This window comes from Glycine soja, chromosome 19 (genome assembly GCF_004193775.1).
Source record: "Glycine soja cultivar W05 chromosome 19, ASM419377v2, whole genome shotgun sequence".
NCBI classification, from domain to species: domain Eukaryota; kingdom Viridiplantae; phylum Streptophyta; class Magnoliopsida; order Fabales; family Fabaceae; genus Glycine; species Glycine soja.
In genome coordinates this window covers 48639274-48660340 of record NC_041020.1, presented here as the reverse complement: position 1 = coordinate 48660340, position 21067 = coordinate 48639274, and the positions used below count along the sequence as shown (strand labels likewise).

Genomic DNA, 21067 nt, shown 5'->3' with positions numbered 1-21067 from the left:
ATATTTGGAAATGCAATTTTAAGGCAAAAATCACATTGATGTAAAAGCTATCTCTGATAGCTTCAGGTTGGACGTGGAAAACTGCGTCAGGGATGCCTGACCGAACGTGCAGTAAGTGTGTGTTTGTTTCGATTTTGATATGCACTTAAGTAGTAATTTTCGCGTCCAAAATGAGAAATGATGAGAAAGATACTCTTTCTATCTTCTGCTTGATCCACATCCACATCTACGGTAAAACGTGTTATCAAACACTATTAAGACCTCAGGGTCTCAGCCTAACACCACCAAGAACCTCACAGAACGAATCTGATGAGGGCCAAAGTTCCCAAGCGAGTAACCAATGATCATGATTAGCTCCATATATATTTTGCTATCCAGTTTGCACATTCATTGAACTCAGTATACATGAAAATAGAATTCACTTTTAAAAGTAAAATAATGCAAAAGACAGAAAGTATAACACTTAAATAAACAAATTTGACCGGTTGGGATTCCAAACAGCGCAAGTAAAAATTAATTGCCTCTTCTTCACATGTATTGGGGTTGAAAAAAAAATATGATGAGCGGTGTTCCATAAATGGTTTCCTTGATGTGGGTGTTCCGATCTACCATTAAATTCGATTCTTAAAGCAAGTCATTATTAAATTTAAGGGCGTTGTTGACACAAATTAATCAGTTGTTCCATTGTTGGTATCTTGAAGTAATGAGTGTCGATTATTTGATAGAACAATAAAGAACATTGAACAGATTGGTTGTTTCAATGTGGATATCTTCAATACTACCGGTACTACAGTAGTAGTAAGTAAATTCATTTTAGGCAAATATTATTTTGTACCCTTAACACATTGGTTAATAAATTAAAAAGAAAAATATTTTTATTAAAATATGCAATATTATTATAATTTTTTTTTATATTTTCACAATAAATATTTTCTCCTAATAAGTGAGATTCTTCTTTTTAATCAATATTTAATTACATGTTGGAGAAAACTATTTTGATATTAATAAATTCATTTAAGTTGATTATACATATTTTACACAATTTTTTATTTCTTCCAAATTTGTATATTTTCAATTTTGTTTCAATTAATTTTACATACTTCATTTACTATTTTATTTTGTTTTTTAAAAAATTGTAATGCATGAGATACAAATTTCATTATTTCTCCTTTCTATATTCTATGTTAATGATCCCTTCAAAGTTATAATTCACTAGACATGGTATTGTGAATAACGTTCCATTTGCCTTTGTCTTTATCGTAGCACCTTGAAGATTTAGCAGCATCTGCACGTGCACCCTTGGCCATGTGGAAGGTATCTGTGAAGCAACAAAGAATCTCTCTCTCTCTGTTGAGCCGTTCCTAAATTACAGGGCACATACAAACGGTTGTTGTCGTTTAATCACGGAAGATGATAGTAACACAATTTGAAGTCATGAGTAGTAAACGGGTACACATAACCTACGCCGACTGGTAACGACCTTATTGGCTAAACCCAATGTTACAAAATGTCAAAGATTACCGTTCTCACTCACTTAAACCAATAAACAAACCAACCCAATCATTAAAGCAACCTTCTTGATTATCCTAAAGCCGCAGCGCAAGCACTCTTTTTCTTTCTCATAATAATGTAACTTCTTCCCCACTCTTGAGCAACAAATTCTCATTTGCAAACCCCATAAAGACATCATCTTTACACTTTACCGGGATCTGGGTCTCCTTTTATTTTTCCCCAAGACAAAGTAGACATTGCCTTCCACTCACTTCAAAAGAGAGAGAGAGAGAGAGAGAGAGAGAGAGAGAGAGAGAAACTCTTATGTGTTCTGTAAAACTGAAGTGTTCTTCCTCAATCATTGTGTTTTACAGTCAAATTCAGCGTCTATGATCTCATTTAAAAAAAAAAAATCGGTTTTTTTAAAGATGGTGCTCTCTCACAAGTCACACCCTTTATTTACTTCAGCATCCAACAAAGTGTTCCTTACTTACCCAGATCTTCAAATGTGAGTGTGAGTGTTGTTGCATCGTTGCATGAGTCACCCATCAAACACTGTTCAAGTAACTATTTTTAGTTTGTTTTGTAAATGAGGGTGTGGAGGGTTCACCCACCAGAGCAAAAGCTTTGTCCTAATGGTGTTTTGAGGTGGGTTTTGGTTTGGATGAGTGTGTGTTTTCTTGTGTTCACGGTTGGTCCACCCTCTCGCTCGATGGTGAAGAAGAGTGCATCTTCTCAATTTTCTTCTTGTCCTCCATGTGATTGTTTCTGCTCGTCAGCGGAATATCTCCTCGATCCTCTGGGTGAGTTTCTTTTTTTAGTTACTGTGCAATGTAAAAAATTTGGTCTCGAAGTGAAAAAAAAGAAACAAAGTTTGATTTGATGTGATGATAAGATAAAGACAAAAGTAACCCTTTTGTGTGCTTGAAAATGAAAAATGGTAGTTCTCGCAATTAGTTAGCATTTGTTGCCTGTGCTGCGCTACTTGCCACATCCGCAGCAAGTTGCAGAGGAACTGACTTCTTTTTTTGAAAAACAAAATAATCAGAAAAATTCACTGGCTTCGTATGAAGAATTAGAACAAATGCTTTTTTTTTTTTCCCAATGTACAAAGCCAAAATTTTCTTATTTTGGCTATTCAATTCATACATATTAGGTTCAGAGTTTCTATTGCTGACCTTGAAATCTTGGATCTACCTTTGGTCTTAAAAGGGAAGAAGGAAATTGGGGCATTCATTTTACCTGATATTAAGCCAACTAAGATGGCTGTTTTTAACTTCAAAAAAAAAAAAAAATGGCTGTATTTTTTGCTGCCATTTGTTTAGACATGGTGAGAATAAGGTTAAAGTATAAGGATTAGTTTCCAGTTTTAGCTATCTTTGACATAAAATTGAGGATTTTTTTTTCTATTAAATCCTTTGTGCCGTGATATAAGGATTGCCATGATGGTTTTGTTTATTTAGCTTATCATATTTGCGAATTGCAAAACCTTGTCCGTCCTATATATTATATAGGTGTGTATAATGTTTTGACACATTGGTTTATTTCTTGCAGGACTTGTCAATGGCTCAATTTACGGTAAGCTAATCTCCTTTGCATTTATAGTTGTTAATATGTTTCACAAAATAAACTGCTTTAAGCTACACTTATATTTTGATGCATCAAGGGTTTAATTTTTAGTATCAGACTTAGCTCATCAGTACGATGAAATTGCTGATAATAGTTCTTCAGCATGTTTTCCAATTGTTTGCAATCATGACAGGAAAAACTTTTTCTTTGTATTGTAGGTGCAGATTGTGGCAAACACGATCCAGTTTTGAATGAGGAAATGAACAAGGGTATACTGAAAATGCTATCTGAGGAGCTAAATTTGCAGAAAATTGTGGCCAACGAGACCTTGGAACACACCAAACAGTTAATAATGGATGCCAGGAAAACCTTTTCGCATTACCAGAAGGAAGCAGAAAAGTGCAACATTGGGGTGGAAACTTGTGAAGAAGCAAGGGAGAGGGCAGAGGCAGAGCTCATTGAAGAACACAAGCTGACAGCATTATGGGAAAATCGTGCTCGTGAATATGGGTGGGTGGAATGACAGAAGAACACACTAAAGGAGTTTAGTTAACCATTGCTACATTATGTTATGTTAACCCTTAATTGTAACATAGCGTTTAAGCTTTTATAGCCAATACACAGATCTCTTGTGATGATTTCAACCAGGTCAGCTATTCCATTGAAACAAGTTTTGTGCTTCACTACTTTACACATAATGAATTGATCCTTGTTTTCCTAATACATTTGCCGCATTTTATTACCAAACTAGTGACACCACCTCACCTTTTTAAATAAATTGATCACTAATGACACAAGCACAATTAAATACCAACATTGCCAATGCTTCACTGGTAAAAAACGGTGCATTGCATTTCATTGGTGGTTGATGAATGCTTCACTGGCCACCTTAAAGTCACGAAAATGATCAATACTGCCTTTTTTTTTATTGATGGATGAATTTAATACTGGTCCCACTAATAAAGAATTGACCCAGGTTATTAAAATCAACATGAGAAGTTTCCCCCAACAACAGAAAAAGTATGTTAAAAAAGCATGTTGCTAGCATTTTAGCTACAAGTGCATTTGATCATGCTAATGTTCCTTGCTGCCGCTTGCCTAATAATATGAGCTCAACTGGATTGAAGATGGACCTTCGGTCATGGAAAATTCCATACTCAAACCATTTCCTTGCTGAAAAAACTTAAATGAAGTATCAATAATATGTAAATCATCACTTATGCAGTGTTTTGAATTTACCCTGATAACCTAAGGTGTTGGCTTCGTCAAGTCAAGTATACACTATCTAGCACTGCAAAACCAGCTGCAACCCCACCTTCGTCAGATGATGATACTTTTGTACGCATCAAATAACCACTTTGTTCGTTCATGATAACCTTATTCTTATTCCTGCAAATTCCAGTCCATGGATATCAAGTTTATGTGAATTTAAACTCAACTGTTATAGACATTTGGCCAATCAATGTACCTTAAATAAGTACCAAATATCCCAAGTTCTGAAATGGCATGATCCTTATGCCAACAACCGTTACGCAACAGAACTGTTGCAGAAATAGATGGAAATATCCTCTGCATAAGGATATAAGCTGCATCTTCTTGAGAATCTGCTTTCTGCAACTTTAGGAGGGTTTCCCTCACATCATCACCATAAATATTGTTTCCTGAAAAGTAATTAGGAGGGTTTGTTAGATAAGTTTCTTCCCCTCTCTCTTTGTTTTTAAATAAAAGTAGGGCAGTAGGCAAATCAAAGTTTGGGTGTACAAGACCTCCTCCTTCTCTTTGGGGCTTCATCACAAATAACTCGGGCCTTTCAATTGCTTTTCTAACAATATTTGAGTCATCCAAACTCCACAACCCAGCAAAGCATTTACGCAGTTTGGCAATGTCATCTTTGTTATCAAGGAACCTGCTTACAGTATTGGTTCAAGGGGGATTGTTAAAATCTGAACGTGTTAGTACATACAATATTTGTAATTCCCTAAACCAAAATAGGAAGTATGGGTGTAGCTACGAGCCTATTAGGAAACATGCATTTTCATCCATCATATGTTTCCTTCTTTTTTGGGGGGACAAAAGAAAAATTGAATAAATATCCTTAGATGAAAAAACAAAAGTTGTTAGTGTGGAGTATAAGATATCTTACTTAAGAATGAAATATGAAAGAAAAAAAGAAAAAAAGAAACAGCACATCAATTCAAACTTTCCCCATCCTAATTTTTTTATTTCCTCTGTTACCATCAATCTCCCAGATCAACATCTAATGTTTCCTGCAGCAACTCTAGGAAAATTTTTGAATTTGCATCTCTATCATTAGCGAACTGAATCCATAACTTATTCCAACAAGTCTACTCTTTCATCAAAACCTCGAATTAGGACCTGCTACGTAGACAATATGAGCTTTTGATAGCATACTCCCTTCATCCAATCTACTTACATCTTAATAAAAAAAACCTCACAGTTGCTAACCTTGAACTTTTCCCTCAACTTCAATATGATTGTAAAGTTTCAAGCATCCAAAAATCCCAATCGTTAACCATGCATTCTTATTTTTTTGCCATCATTGGCAACCAATGGTTGTGGACACATTCTGAACGATGCCACTGGATCAGATAACTTTTTCAATTCACTAAGGGAGTCTTACCGGCCATTTAAAACAAAAGCCTATCATTCCTAAAAGGTACAATCATATCATGAGTCATGACCAACCAACTGTGCAAGGCATGGATGGGAAAGCAGATCCTGAAGGATAATCTCACTTTACATGATAACTCAAAATTGTTCTTCATACGCTTTTCTTTTAAATAAAGTATCTGTGAATTGATCAAAACCACTTTCAATGCATAAAGGATGAAATAAGCTTGGAAGATATAAAGTATCTGTGAATTAAAAGATACCTTTCAAGAACACCAGGCTTTGCAAGTTCCTGTTGAATCTTTTTGGTGCCAACCAAATGATAGGATATTGAAGGGCATTTGACAGCAGAAGATTGTTCCATCAGTAGCCTAGCTCTCCATTCCTACGTATTGAGCAACATATATACCAAAACCATAAGAACTTATAGTCAAGCTAGAAGGCTCAATCATATTACATGATAATATAGGCGTGGCAGGAAACAATATTACGGTAGAAAATAATCAATAGAATAGAAATAAGGAGGTAGAAAAGGGAATAAGTAAATTGGATTATGTTATTTTTAGAAGAAAAAAAAGATAAACTAATACATAAAAAATGTAAAACGATAGAGTCTTTACATAGTGATTTCATGGAGAATCTGTATTACACTGAGCCCGTGATTATCTCACCCCCTTTTGATCTTCCCACCTCCCACTTTTTTTTGACAAAAATACCTTTGACGGAAATTAATTTCTATTTTAATGGGGGGGGGGGGGTGAGAAGATTATAAAGTGGGGGGGAGGGAAGGGAGTTGAGAAAATCATGGGCCGTATAGTGAGCAATCTCCCATAAATTTTGGTCTTTTACTCCCTGCACCCCTTTTTGCCTCTGCATCTAAAAAAGATTCCAACGGACAAAAATAGCCCTCACCAGGCACCCTGTTCCTGAAAAGACTCCAGCATTTTGAAGAACCCAACTGTTTTTATTTGTAAAGAACTAAAAAATACGGAAATTATTGTCTTCAGTCTTTAGCTTTATACCTCACAAGTCCTTTTATCATGTAAATCTTAAAAGAATTTGGTTAGCAGATAGAGTAATTAAATATTAACAATACAGTACAATTTCCTAACACTAGTGAGTTAGAGACACTCTTTTTTCCACAGAGGTCATACCAGATTCAGTGGCATAACCTTCCTAATGCTTAAGAAAAGAAGTTTAAGTAAATAGAAAACAAAACATGGTTCTACATTGGAATAGCACGGTTCTTATTAGCAGCAAAAAAATGAATTCAAGTTACTCACTGATTCTGAAGGATAGTCGTCTGGTGTATAGCCTGCTCGGAAATAAATGACTGAAATTGCTTCTCCATCCCTGCAAGTGCCAAGAAATTATATTTCTCTATAATCAAAACCATAGTCAATAACATAATTAAGCTACAACCTGAGCTGAAAGTTAGTTGTTTTTGGCTAAAGGCTACATACACAGAAAGTGTTCCATCTGGTAGAATTTCTCCTTCTTGATCAACTTCTGTCAATGTTTTCCGTATAGTTGTAATATTATGCGTGTTATAAAGCTAAGGACAATAACAATTAACAACCAAAAAAGTATGTACTGAGTATAAAAACTACTGTAGCTTTCTTTACATAAAAACATCCCTTCATACCCTTTCATATCAAATTTAATAGCACAAATTATGCACATAAAAGTTTTTCCTTTTGTATTATAACTAATAATTAATTATAACTGCAAAGAAAAGGATATCTTTCTCTTAGAACTGCAGAAACAAAATGCTGGTCGTACATGTTTCGTTCTTCAGCCTGAACCACAATCATAATCACAGCCCTGCACGGATACAAAAGAAACTATAGCAGGAAATTAACCAAAAGCAAGAAAAAGTTGAAGGGAATTTTTTTTCCTCTGAACTGACCTGGGGTTATTATACTCACTCCAAGCTTTAGCCAAGGCATCTGCATACTGATTGACAGCATCGTTGGCAGGAATCCTTTTGGAATCTAGTTCAAGCAATTTTCCATGGCAAGAAAGTATGTATCTAGAAAATTACCAACTAAAATAAAGATATTTCTTCCAAAAATAAATAAATAAAAAGTTCCTTGAAACGAAAATATATTTCCACCAGAGTTCATATAAATAATTTCAATCTTAGTTATAAATCCGGTATAACGACACAAATTCAACAACCACAATACTGCATTAGCTGTTATATAAAAGATCATAGATAAAAGATAAATAATTTATAATATATACTATACACACACAAGTAGTTTAAAAAGAGAAAGAAAGAAGGGCTTCAATGCCTGAATTTTCAACGTGGACCAACAGATATACATTAATATCTAAGCACATATTTTATGATCTCCAATTAAACTCTCAGTTCAAACCACTTAAAAACTTGCAATGTACGTCCACCGCTAAAGATATAAACGTCACTATCAACAATGAGTTCAAGTATTTAACTTAAACAAATCCATAGCTGGCTGCAATGAAACAAAGACCTCTCAAAACATTAATATAAATTAGTGATGATAGCATAGTATGTGTAATTTATATACAGCAACACTTACCTATGAAGTTCAGTTACAAGATTACTAAGACTCGCAAATGAAGAGGCAATAGTGTTCAGTTCTACTTGCAAAAGTGATTTAGTCTTTTCATCAAGCATATAATCTGAACGATGTAACCCCAATCGTATTTCCTATTAAAATTTCGGCAGAGCAAAAATAATATCAGAAATCCCTTTGATTCACTTCATCAAGAGGAAAACTTTAGATCTGTATGTACCCTCAATTTTTGACTAGAGTAAAGGCAAATTAATTATATGTAACATTTTTGTTTACCGTTAAACGTTTTCCAACAAACAAACGTGTAGTAATGTTCTAATTTCTAAAACCATCTCACTCTATCTCTCAATGAGAATATTATGAGCACAAAATGAGTTCAGTTGAAATAATATTAAAAACAAACGTAATACTTTTGTTGCTACTGTACATTACAAATACTAATAAACACTTACCTCTTTTTTGTTAATCTGTATCATCATGGAATGAATATCCAAAAGTCTAGAGGTGAATTCATCCGCTTTCTTGGTTCTGCATTTAGAAACAGAGACATAAGACGCATTATATATACACAATCAATTAACTGAGTAAAAAGAGAAAGAGTGGTTTATTTATGTATGATGTGACATGCAAAAAGAGATAGAGAAAAATAAGAGGGGTTAGCTAGTGAAATGTTTGTACATTTTGAAAGTCCAAATATCACGATTCATAAGTGTAGACTCTTATCCGAGCCATGTTGGAGAAGTTTCAAAGTAGGAAATAAAAACTCATTTTTTAATCATGAACAAAGTGAAGGATAATTGACATGTATAAAGTGTTGTATTTGAAAAGAGTAGTAATATATGAACATCCATATATTACAAATATCAATTTATCAATTTGACACCCATCTATTTTTATCTCTCTCATCCTATCAAATCATATTACTAATTATTTATATATTTTTCTCACTTTTTTCTTTCTCTCTCAAGGTGTCAAATAGCATGAGATTTTCATGCATCTTTATCCATTTAAAACATATATAATACAACTCAATGAGTAATGAGTGTAACTCAGTTTGTAATATATTTTTGAGAATGAGTGAAGATCTTTAAGTATAATTAAACCTCAGAATGAGAGTTAATTAATCTCATAAGTGGTCCACCCAAAGGACAAAGCTTGTGAGGATACATGAAGTCTCACTGGGGAGACAAAAATCCTAATTATGGTGGTTAAAAAAAGTATTAAAAACAAATCTATAGAGTGTCCGTTCTTTATAGAATAAAGCTAAACTGCTTTGTGGCATATAAAATAGAGTAGGAGCCCATGCACAAACATATATAAGAAAGAGACAGCAGTGCAGAAATTGCAAGTAGGTGGTAACCTGGAGAGAGAGTCGTGGAGAAACGTTGCATCCAAACTGACCCGATCAACGAGTTCATTGAATATAGGGGCTAACTCACAGGCTTCTCTCCAGTGGTTTTCCGGAAATGGCGTGGGAAACAAGGCAACTGGGGCATGCACCAATCCCACGCCAGGAACGCTTCCCGATCTCTGCATGCATGCAATCACGAACACATTGTTACATTGTAGCCGCCAATGTAGGGCATAATATATATACATTGTAAACAAGGAACGGAAATAAAAAAGGTGGGAGAGTGAGGGACCTGAACGGATTTGTCACCAACAAGGAGGCCGTGGAGAGAGGTCCAAACGAGAGCATCGTAGGCGATAGTGTGAAGGAATTGCTGATGAAGACGATGGTAGTCGAAGATGCCATAAATATGTTGAGACATCGGGAATAGGAGACTGACGGCTGAGGCTCCAACAACGAAAGCCCGCCTTTGTTTTTTTTTGTCCTTGCTTAAAATTTAACACCTCCACACCAAGACTAACAATTTCTCCCTTTTCATTAGGGTTAACTTAGTAGTGCGATTTGAATACTATTCATAAGGTCATAGCTTTCTTTTAATATCACTACTTAGTGTTCCTTACCTTGCACGATAATTAAATTCTCATTTTATAATTTATAGAAATAATTTTTTATATCATTTTGATTTTTTAATATATTTTAATTATTTAATTTAAATTTTAATATATATATATATATATATATATATATATATATATATATATATGTATTCCTGAAAATTGTTATTATACTTTGATAATCTTGTATGTTTCCTTTTGAATTTCTTTTAAAGTTAATTTAATTTATAATATATTTCTTTTAAATGACATCTATACATTTGACAAAATCTTATTTTATAATATATTTTTAAATTAAATTAGTTAATTAAATATGTTAAATTTATCATATATATATATATATATATATATATATATATATATATATATATATATATATATTATAAGTAATAAGATCACTTTATTAGAAACAGTGTTATGTAAGTATTTGCCTTTAAAGTTGAATACATTTTATAGTAATAAGGTTATATTGACAATATACATTAAAAATGAGTTATTGAAAAATAAAAATCATGAACAACTTTTCAACACTTATTTTAAGATTTAAAAGAATAATATCTAACACAATAAAATGTCATATATTGAAATAATAACACAATAAATTAATAGTAACTCTTACATTAAATCTTAAACAAACAAATGAACAAAAAAATAACCTAAGTTGAAGTTTAAAGTTTGGTATATATATCATAAAACAATTGCAATATTATATTGAAGTTTTTTTTGCAAATGAAATATTTTTCATTAAAAATGACAAACTGATTTTATTTTCAAGTTTTAGTTCAACTTTGAATTTGTTTATTTTTTAAAATTAAATACATTAATATTAATTCAATTTATTTTTTCAATGATTCCAAATGAAATGTAAATCTTCTAAATCAAAACTTATTAAATTATTTCAAAATTAATTAAAAATACCATTTTTTCAAAAACCCGTAAACTCACGTGAATAGATTTTTTTTAAGAAAATAAATGAGATTTTCATGTGACATCGGTCAATCAATGTGACAAAATCTTCTTTTATATATAATAGATAATAGATGTAGTAGATAGGACATGGGTATAAGTTTTGTCTATTATTGATTAATAAAAAATTACAATAAATATAAATTTTAAGAAGTAATATACTTATTAACTATCATACCTAACTAAATATCGGCATCATTATTCTCTTGTATTTCATTATTTACTTAATCACAAAAAAGGAAAAATGACATGAAAAAAAATAAAAAAATTGGGCAAAGTATTTGTACTGATAAACCAAGAAAAATGGAGAGCGCAACACTGAGGGAGTAGGCTGAGACGATGTAAATCGTAAATGGACAATATCATTATATTTATTGTAATTTTCTATTAATCATTTTCTATTTTTTAAGTGTCAGTCAATTATAAATTATCTTTTAATTAATTTTTATTTATTATTATAGTAAAAAAATTGATATTTAAGATTTAATGGAAATATTAAATCAATTTAATCTGAATTAATCGAATTATTAAACCAATTAGTAAATCTGCATTTACTATTTATTAATTTGAATTTTTTTGAATTAAGTAATTAGAATTGAATTAATTACATGGAGAATAAATTTGGGGTGACACATGACATCTTCCATTTATATAAAATCTTCTTTTATATAATATAGTAGATAAATTCTTTTTTTTGTCAACTTTTAATATTAGTATGACTATTATTTTTTAAAAAATAAAAAGATGCTCCCTTCCTTTATTTTTAATATATCATCTAATTAATTTAGTTCAAAATTTTAATTTAATTCAATCCAATTCAATATAAAACAATTTAGATTAGATTGGTAATTACTTTTCCTCTTACTTTTATTTGTTTTTGAAAACATTATTAAATAAATAATATTATATATAATAAATATAATATTAAAATAATTTAAATTTTAAAATAACTCATGAATAAGTCATTTTCTATATAGTAAATTAAATTATGTGCAGTCTTTTAATTTTATACTCAACACATTTAAAATTATATAGTAAATTAAATTATTTCATAAATAAATTATATAGGTTTAATACATTATCAGTAGGATTCTAAACTATTCGAAAGTTTAATTAAGTTTTTAAACTGAAAAAAAATTATAATCGAGTCCTTAATTATTATCGATCGACTATTATAATTAAGTCTTTAGAGTTTTTTTTATACTGCAATTAAGTCTTTAGAGCTATAGTAAAACATGTTTTATTTTTTCCGACGTAAACTAGCTTCAGGAATTGATAACAAAAATTTAACAAGATTAAAGACTCCATCAGAATTTTTATTTTAGTTTAAAGAGATAATTAAAAATTCTCAAAAATATTTAAGGACTTACTAATATATTAAACCAATTATAAAATCAAGATTAGCCGCACTCACATTTTCTTTGTCATCAAATGAATTTCATACTGGTCCCACTTATAATTAGAGAGCGGACTCAGGTCAATTATCAAATAAGATCAACACAAGATTTCCCGCACAACAGAAGAAAAAAAAGTATGTTAAAGAAAGTAAAAAAAAAAAATGTAGCTACTTGACTTGTTGATTATCATTTTTTTTTTTTTTACATATATACTTATTAGCATTTCTTAGATAAAAATGCATTTGGTCATGTTTAATGTTCCTAGGAACCGGTTGTGTAAGATTTACGACCTTCCATCATGGAAAATTCCCTACTCAAACTATTTCCTTACATCTCTTCTCAAAATTAAACCACCAACTCAAACCGAAGCTATACCATCTTACAAACAGTTTTGCAATAAGAACGAACAGGTTTGAACAGCTTGCCAAATTTTTATTGGATAGAAAGAATATAACAACTCGTCGGGTATAGTTAACGAAGCATCCACAGGTTCTATAATTATTATACATCCCATGGTCCCATGGAAAAAGAAAAAAGGAACTTTACAGTCTCTCCTCTTTTTTCATTTTTTGCGGAGGCAGATAAGTAAAAGCAAGATACAAAATTGCAATTATGTTCTATTTTAAGACTGTTCTTGACACCCGTCATGGTTGTAAAATAGAATTTTTGTAGTAGTGATGAGAAAACAAAACATTATGATATCATTATGTAAACCATTACCGACGTAATGTTTTTGTTTTGGACTACCCTGATAACCCACAGTTTTGTTGGCTCTGTCAAGTCAGGTATACACTATCTAACACTGCAAAACCAGCTGCAACCCCACCTTCATCAGATGATGATATTTTTGTACGCATCAAATACCCACTTTGTTTATTCATGATAACCTTATCCTTATTCCTGCAAATTCCAGTCCGAGGATATCAAGTATTAGGCAAATTTAAACTCATAACAGTTACAGACATCGCTAAGCAATGAATCTGTACCTTAAATAAGTACTGAATACCCCCAGTTCTGAAATGGCACGATCCTTATGCCAACAGCCATTACGCATCAAAATTGCTGCAGAGTTAGATGGAAATATCCTCTGCATAAGGATATAAGCTGCATCTTCTAGAGAACCTTCTTTCTGCAATTTTAGGAGGGCTTTTCTCACATCGTCACCATAAATATTGTTTCCTGAAAAGTAATTATAGTTCGTTAGATAAGTTTCTTCCCCTCTCTCTTTTGTTTGTTAAAAAAGGTAAGGCAGTGAATCAAAGTTTGGGTGTACAAGACCTCCTCCTTCTCTTTGGGGCTTCATCACAAATAACTCGGGCCTTTCAATTGCTTTTCTAACAATATTTGAGTCATCCAAACTCCACAACCCAGTAAAGCATTTACGCAGTTTGGCAATTTCTTCTTTGTTTTCAATGAACCTGCTTACAGTTTTGACACAAGGATTTAGTTTGAACTTAGAACTGCTTGTTTTCGAAGCCAAGCTGCAACAATCAGATAGTGTTTAGGGCATAAAATAAACTTTTTGGGTAGCAGTGTAGGTCTGTGGAAATCCATCATTTATTTCCTTCTTTTTGGGACAAAAGAAGAACTGAAGAAATATCATTACAAGAAAAAACAGAAGTCCAAGAATAGTGGATAAGAAATCCTCCATAAAAGCAATGAAACATGAAAGCAAAAATAAGAATAAGCAAGGAAAGCCCATCAATTCAAACCTCCCCATTCTAATTTCCTCATTTCCTCTGTTACCATCAATCTCTCAGATCAACATCTAATCCTTCCTGCAGCCCCTCTATGAAAAAAAATTTGTGCACTGAATCCATGACGATTTCTTCCAAGTAGTCTATTATTTCGTCAAAACCTTCTCGAATTAGGATCTGCTCTGTAGACAACATGAGCTTTTGGTAGCAAGCTCCCTCATTGCAATCCACCTTCAACTTTTCCCTCAACAGATTCATTATGATTGCAAACTTACAAACATCCAAAGATCCCAATTATTAACCATGCATTCTTGCCACCATTGGCCAACAATGGCTGCAGCCACATTCTGAACGACACCACTGGATCAGATAAACTTCTTCAATTTACGAAGAGAGACCTACTGACCATTTAAAACAAAAACCTAACATTCCTAGATACAATCATATCATGACCAACCAACTGAGCAAGTCATGGATTGGAAAGCAGATCATGAAGGATAATCTCACTTTACATGATAACTCACTCACAATTGTTCATTATCCGGTTTTCTTTTAAAACATAGTATCTGTGAATTGATCAACTGCTTTCGATGCATAAAAGGATGAAATATGCTTGGAAGATATAAAGAATATTAATTAAAAGATACCTCTCAAGAACACCAGGCTTTGCAAGTTCCTGTTGAATCTTTTTGGTGCCAACCAAATGATAGGATATTGAAGGACATTTGACAGCAGAAGATTGTTCCATCAGTATCCTAGCACTCCATTCCTGCATATTGAGCAACATATACCTAAACCATAAGAACTCGTAGACAAACTGGAAGGGTCACTAATATTGCAGGATAATGCAGTCGTAGCAGGAAACAATATTATGGTAGAAGATAATCCATGGAATAGAAAGGAGGTAGAGAAGAAGAAAAGAAAATTAGATTACGTAATTTTTTTGGGATTCAGCCAATTTGAAAAGGGAAATAATGCAGTAAAAGGTTGAAATTGTTCAACCCCCAACTGTACCATTCGGTGCATTATTTGTAGCAAATTGTACCAAGTGCAAATCCCTTCATAAATAGAGGAAGAAAATCACAATGGAGTTTGCAAGAAGTGAGAGGCACATCCTCACATCAAGAGAGAAAAATAGTGAGAAAAATATAAAGACTTAGATATAGTTTCTAAAAAAATGGTGAACCAATTTGTGAGAGTTTTATTCAAAAATTCAAGATACATTATTATTGTATTTTTGTATTCCCATTATTGTTGTAGTGGAATTTTTCCTCAATTCTTTGCTTGAGAGTTCTAGTTGTCACTCAAGAATTTTGCTCCAAAAGGAAAGCTCAGCATGGATTCTTAGTTTTTAGAATTAAGAGTTAAAAAGAAGACAAAAAGGCTTTTACAACCAGTTCAAAGCCAACTCTGTTGAAAATAGAGGAAGGAGCAAGAATCATGACATAGGCCAATTTGATGTATACTACAAAACTCATGGGATAAGACATGAGAAGGTGGCCTCCTAAGACCCCTCAAATGACTGGAGTTGATGAAAGGATGAACAAAATGATTGCTAAAAGACTAAAAAAGTCAGAAGCATGCTTTCTCAAGCAAAACTTCCCAAATTGTTTAGATGTCCCAAAGTTAGACGATCCACAAGAAACTGGCAACCTTTGAGAAGGTATTTCTCATACGACTTTGTTAACTAACTAAGCTCTATAGCATAGAGAAATATATAAATAGGTGCTAAAGTTAGAAAGAGTGTTAGCTTTTCTGGTCAGCTTTACTTCACTTGATAGGTGGTTTAAACTCTTTGTATCATGAAAATCTTAAAAAAATTTGTTAGAAGATAGAGTAATTGAATATTAATTGACAATAAAGTACAATTACTTAACACTGGTGAGTTAGAGACACTCTTGTTGCCAAAAGGTCATACCAGATTCAGTGGCCTAACACCTTCCTACTTCTTAAGAAAAGAAGTTTACGTACATAGAAAACAAAACAGATGTTTCTACAATGGAAAAACATGCTTATGAGCAGCAAAAAGACTGATGTCACTCACTGATTCTGAAGGATAGTCAATTGGTGTATAGCCAGCCCGGAAATAAATGACTGAAATTGCTTGTCCATCCCTGTAAGTGCCAAGAAATTATATTTCTCTACAATCAGAACCATAAGATAACTAAGCCACAAACAATAGCTGAAAGTCACTTGTTTTTATGGCTAAAGGTTACGTACACAAAAAGTGTTCCATCTGGTAGAATTTCTCCTTCATGATCAACTTCTGCCAACGTCTTTCGTATAGTTGTAATATTATACGTGTTATAAAGCTAAGGACAACAAAAACCAAAAAATATGTAGCGACTGGCGAGTATAAAAATTTCTAGCAGTTTTCTTTACATAAAACTGATAAAAGCATCCCTTGATATCCTTTGATATCACATTTAATAGCACAAATTAATGAAATTATACAAATAAAAGTGTCTGCTCTGCTATATGGGAATAAAATAAACGTTTTTCTATTTGTATTGAAAATTATATAACTATTGAGAAAAGGATATTTCTCTCTTAGAACATCAGAAACAAAATGCTGGTCGTACATGTTTCGTTCTTCAGCCTGAACTACAATCATAATCACGGCCCTGAATGGATACATTAGAAAATATATCAGGGAACCAAAAGCAGCAGTAAAAGTCCAAGAATTTTTTTTGTCTGAACTGACCTGGGGTTATTATACTCACTCCAAGCTTTAGCCAAGGCCTCTGCATACTGATTGACAGCATTGTTGGCAGGAATCCTTTTGGAATCTAGTCCAAGCAATTTTCCATGGCGAGAAAGTATGTATCTAGAAAATGACCAACTAATATAAAGATATTTCTTAAAAAAATCCTTAAAACGAAAATATATTTCCACCATAGTTCATATAAATAATTTCAACCATAGTTATAATTCAATATAGCAACACAAAGTGAACAACCCCAAAACTGCTATTGCAGAGAAGTTAGCTGTTATATAAAAGTTCATAGGTACAAGATAAATTAGCTTATACTATTCATCATAATAAGTAGTTAAAAATGAAAAAATTAGCCAAAATTAAAGGCATTAATAATTAATAATTAAAAGTCTCATCCTAAGACACAATCGCCATCAATATCAGGCCCATGGAGTTATTAACAATGAGAGCAATGAAAACGTGGGTATGAAGACCAAAAGAGAAAATAGAAAGAGGCGACGGAATAAATGGAAAGAAAAAAAAAAAAGAGTTCGCCACCGAAAAATTAGTGGAATGTGAGGAGCCTTGAAGTGTGAAGAACACACTAGCTACAACACACAAAAGATAAAGGCTTGATTACACTTTTAAGTCCCTTTAGTTTGGATATGTGCAATTTTAGTTTTTTTTTACACAATCAAGTCTCTCTAATTTAAAAATTAAGCAATTTTGATATTCCATTGATTTTCTTCTACTTAAAATGTTCAAATATCACATCCTACTTAAATCATTTTGCAAATTGAATAACTTAAACTGTTTTAAACTTTCTTTTGCTCAAAACTCACCAACCAAAATATCAAATTTATCCCAAAATAAAAATTCTTATTTTTTTCTTATTCAAACCCTGATTTCACATGGTACAAAATCCTTCATCCTTTAAAATTATTTATATCTTAAATTTATATTAACCCAAAACATTTGAGTAAAAAGTAAGAATTTGAGGATTTAATGTGGAAGAAAATCATTAAAGGGCTCAATTTGCTTAATTTCTAAAAATCAAGAAAATGAAATGTGAAAAAACTTGACTAAATTTGCTTGTAATTTTTTTTTTATCATTACAAAACATCCATCAGAATTTACGATTAATCTTCACCAGAAAACTTGGTTGATCACAATAGAGAAATCTCTTCTTCCAATGTTTTTCCATCCACGATATTAAATTTAAGTCCTTGTTTAAAGAGATTGATTGAAACCGTTCTAATCAAATCAATAACTAATGAGATGTTAGTAAAATTACTTTTAATTTAAACTAAGGAGAACAAAGTTAGAATTAAGTTAAAAACAAAAGGAACAAAGACATGTGGGTGTACAGTAAACAGAGTCAATAACGAGTTGCATGGATGAACAGGTTAGCATACGACGTCAATGAACAGTGGGTCTGACGTTAAGAGCTCAAAACAAAGGTTGGGGATTTTGCATTAATGATTGAGAAAGAAGGGATTCAAACCCTTCATGCTTTCTGAAAAAAGAAAACGCACAAAGAAAGTCGTTATTGAAGGGAAAATATGGGTTTGTACCCCTGTTCACCGTAGTGACCATGTCAAGACCCAAAAACGTGACATGACTGAACTCCAGTAGCGGCCACCTGCCACGATGCCATGGCACTATATGGAGCTATAGCTTTGCTATCGAGCTGTTCAAGATTGACTATTCTGAATTTTCAACGTGGACAAATATAAAATAATATCTAAGCATATATTTTAAGAACCCCAAATAAATTATGATTTCAAACCACTTAAAAACATCAAATGTACCACAAAAGATATAAACATCTGTATCAAAAATGAGAGTTCAGGTATTTAACTTAAACAAACCCATTGCTGCAATGAAACAAAGACCTCTCAAAACATTAGATGATAGTATAGTACGTGTAATTTACAGCAACACTTACCTATGAAGTTCAGTCACAAGATTACTAAGACCGGCAAAAGAAGAGGAAATAGTGTTCAGTTCTATTTGCAAAAGTGATTTAGTCTTTTCATCAAGCATATAATCTGAACGATGTAACCCCAATCGTATTTCCTATTGAAATTTTGGTGGAACAAAAATAATATCAGTAAATCTCTTTGATTCACATCATCAAGAAAAGTAAAGAAGAAAACTTCATATCTGCATCCTACAACCCTCAATCTTTTGCTAGAGCTAAGATAATTATGAACAAAGTTTGGATAAACTTTTTCCTAACTACTCATAGAAGAAATAAAAAGCAAAAGGAATCAAAAAAATTCCACTAGTTAAAATCTGCTTATGCATTTCAGTTTTTGGAGAAGTTAAAAGATATATCAATAAGTTGATTATACCAATAAGTCATAAGTAATCACATAAATAAACTTGATATCACACATAAGTTATATAACATTTTGCTACAAACAAACATGCAGTCAGTCATGTTCTAATTTCCAAAAGAATCTCACTCTATCTATCGCAATGAGAATACGAGCATAGAATGAGTTCTTTTGAAATAATATTTAAAAAAAAAAAAAAAAAACACTAATCCTCTTGGTGCTACCTTACAAATGTTCTACTAATAATACACACTTCACTCACCTCTTTTTTGTTAATCTGTAGCATCTTGGAATGAATGTCCAAAAGTCTAGAGGTGAACTCATCCGCTTTCTTAGTTCTGCATTGAGAAACAAATAGAGGCAAAATCTTAATGCACCTAACCTACTTAAACTGTGGTACCAAAACTCAAGTAGGACCACCTGCATGCATGCACATTATAACAAGAAACAATAGGGAAGAATTCGCAAGTAGGTAATTAACCTTGAAAGTGATTCCTGAAGAAACGTTGCATCCAAACTGACCCGATCAACGAGTTCATTGAATATAGGGGCCAACTCATTCGCTTCTCTCCACTGCTTTTCCGGAAATGGCGTGGGTAACAAGGCAAGCGGCGCATGCACCAATCCAACTCCAGGAACGCTTCCTGATCTCTGCAATCCGAAACACATACATAAATATTCATCCATCATCAGCATCAAATTCTCATCACCATTGCAAATCAATCACCATTCGCCACCAATTTAGGGTGTGGTAACCAAGGTTTTAAAAAACCGTCCACGCGACCGTGATTCTAGCCGCAATATCAAGGTTCTTTTTAACTGTCCGTCCGACCACAATTGGGACCACATTGGCCATATTTGCCCGCGATATCAACAAACACCACAAAACGCAAGCCGTCGTGACCGATATTTAAAACCTTGGTGATAACTGATAAGTGAGAAAAAAAGAGAAGAAAGAAACGGAACGCAATGCAGTGAATAAATGAGAGAAGAAAGGTGGGAGAGTGAGTGACCTGAACGGATTTGTCACCGACAAGGAGACCGTGGAGAGAGCTCCAAACGAGGGCGTCGTAAGCGATGGTGTGGATGAGTTGTTGATCGAGACGAGGGTAATCGAATAAGGGAGAGTCTTGGACGGGGGTGAGGGAGAGAGGTTCGCTTGGAGCCATGGCGAGTTTGGGGGGAAGAGGAGAAGAATGAGAGCGATGAGTAGAGAAAGAAGGGAAGAAGGTGAAGGGGGATTTGTAAGGCTCCCAACATGCAATGCAGTGAATCACAGCGCCCATTTTGGCCTCTTTCACTGTGTGTTTGCTAACAGAAAATAATTCTATTGGATACATGAAAAAAAAAAAAAATAAGCTGGAAATTAAATAGATTTTTTACTGTTTAGTTTTAAAGGAAAATAAATAAGAATACAAATAGAAAAATTATAAATAATTGATTCTTAACAAATTGGTTGTTTTAGGATATATATTTCACACTATTTTGAATTGGGGAAAATGTCACCAAATGTCAATTTTGACCATTTCTAGCTGGCACAAGATGTGATATACTATATATATGACTACTGTATTAATGTTCATTTTCATTTTATGGAAACAATAAATAAATAGTTACTAAGTGTAAAAAAATTTATATTATCATTTAATTATAAATTAGTTCTTTTTAATTATAAATATTATATATAGTGATTTTTAATTTTTATAATAATTATTACAATAACTTTGTGAAGGATCATTAGTATAAAATATTT

The 21067-nt window shown here is 32.6% G+C and overlaps 3 protein-coding genes across 4 annotated transcripts; 1 reads left to right on the top strand and 2 right to left on the bottom strand.

Moving 5' to 3' along the window:
• The first annotated feature begins 1376 nt into the window (after positions 1-1376).
• LOC114399127 lies at positions 1377-3783 on the top strand. 2 transcript variants are annotated; one of them, XM_028361243.1, is made up of 3 exons: positions 1377-2294; positions 3046-3069; positions 3285-3783. In XM_028361243.1, the coding sequence occupies exons 1-3, from the start codon at positions 2081-2083 to the stop codon at positions 3581-3583; spliced, it is 537 nt and encodes a 178-aa protein (XP_028217044.1). In that variant the 5' UTR covers positions 1377-2080; the 3' UTR covers positions 3584-3783. The 2 variants fall into 2 exon arrangements, with proteins under 2 accessions (XP_028217044.1, XP_028217043.1); XM_028361242.1 differs by having other exon boundaries at positions 1397-2294; positions 3279-3783.
• A 181-nt stretch (positions 3784-3964) lies between these two features.
• On the bottom strand, positions 3965-10024 carry LOC114398903 (glutathione synthetase, chloroplastic-like). The gene is made up of 12 exons (XM_028361001.1): positions 9896-10024; positions 9613-9782; positions 8705-8780; positions 8256-8386; positions 7601-7723; positions 7435-7515; positions 7155-7235; positions 6975-7044; positions 5955-6076; positions 4827-4966; positions 4529-4721; positions 3965-4449 (listed from the first exon to the last, which is right to left on the bottom strand). The coding sequence occupies exons 1-12, from the start codon at positions 10022-10024 to the stop codon at positions 4326-4328; spliced, it is 1440 nt and encodes a 479-aa protein (XP_028216802.1). The 3' UTR covers positions 3965-4325.
• Positions 10025-12991: 2967 nt separating this feature from the next.
• LOC114399769 (glutathione synthetase, chloroplastic-like) lies at positions 12992-20659 on the bottom strand. Its single transcript, XM_028361986.1, has 12 exons — positions 20328-20659; positions 19796-19965; positions 19577-19652; positions 18921-19051; positions 16982-17104; positions 16821-16901; positions 16498-16578; positions 16322-16391; positions 14925-15046; positions 13859-13998; positions 13567-13759; positions 12992-13480 (listed from the first exon to the last, which is right to left on the bottom strand). The coding sequence occupies exons 1-12, from the start codon at positions 20652-20654 to the stop codon at positions 13357-13359; spliced, it is 1638 nt and encodes a 545-aa protein (XP_028217787.1). The 5' UTR covers positions 20655-20659; the 3' UTR covers positions 12992-13356.
• Between the last annotated feature and the right edge of the window lie 408 nt (positions 20660-21067).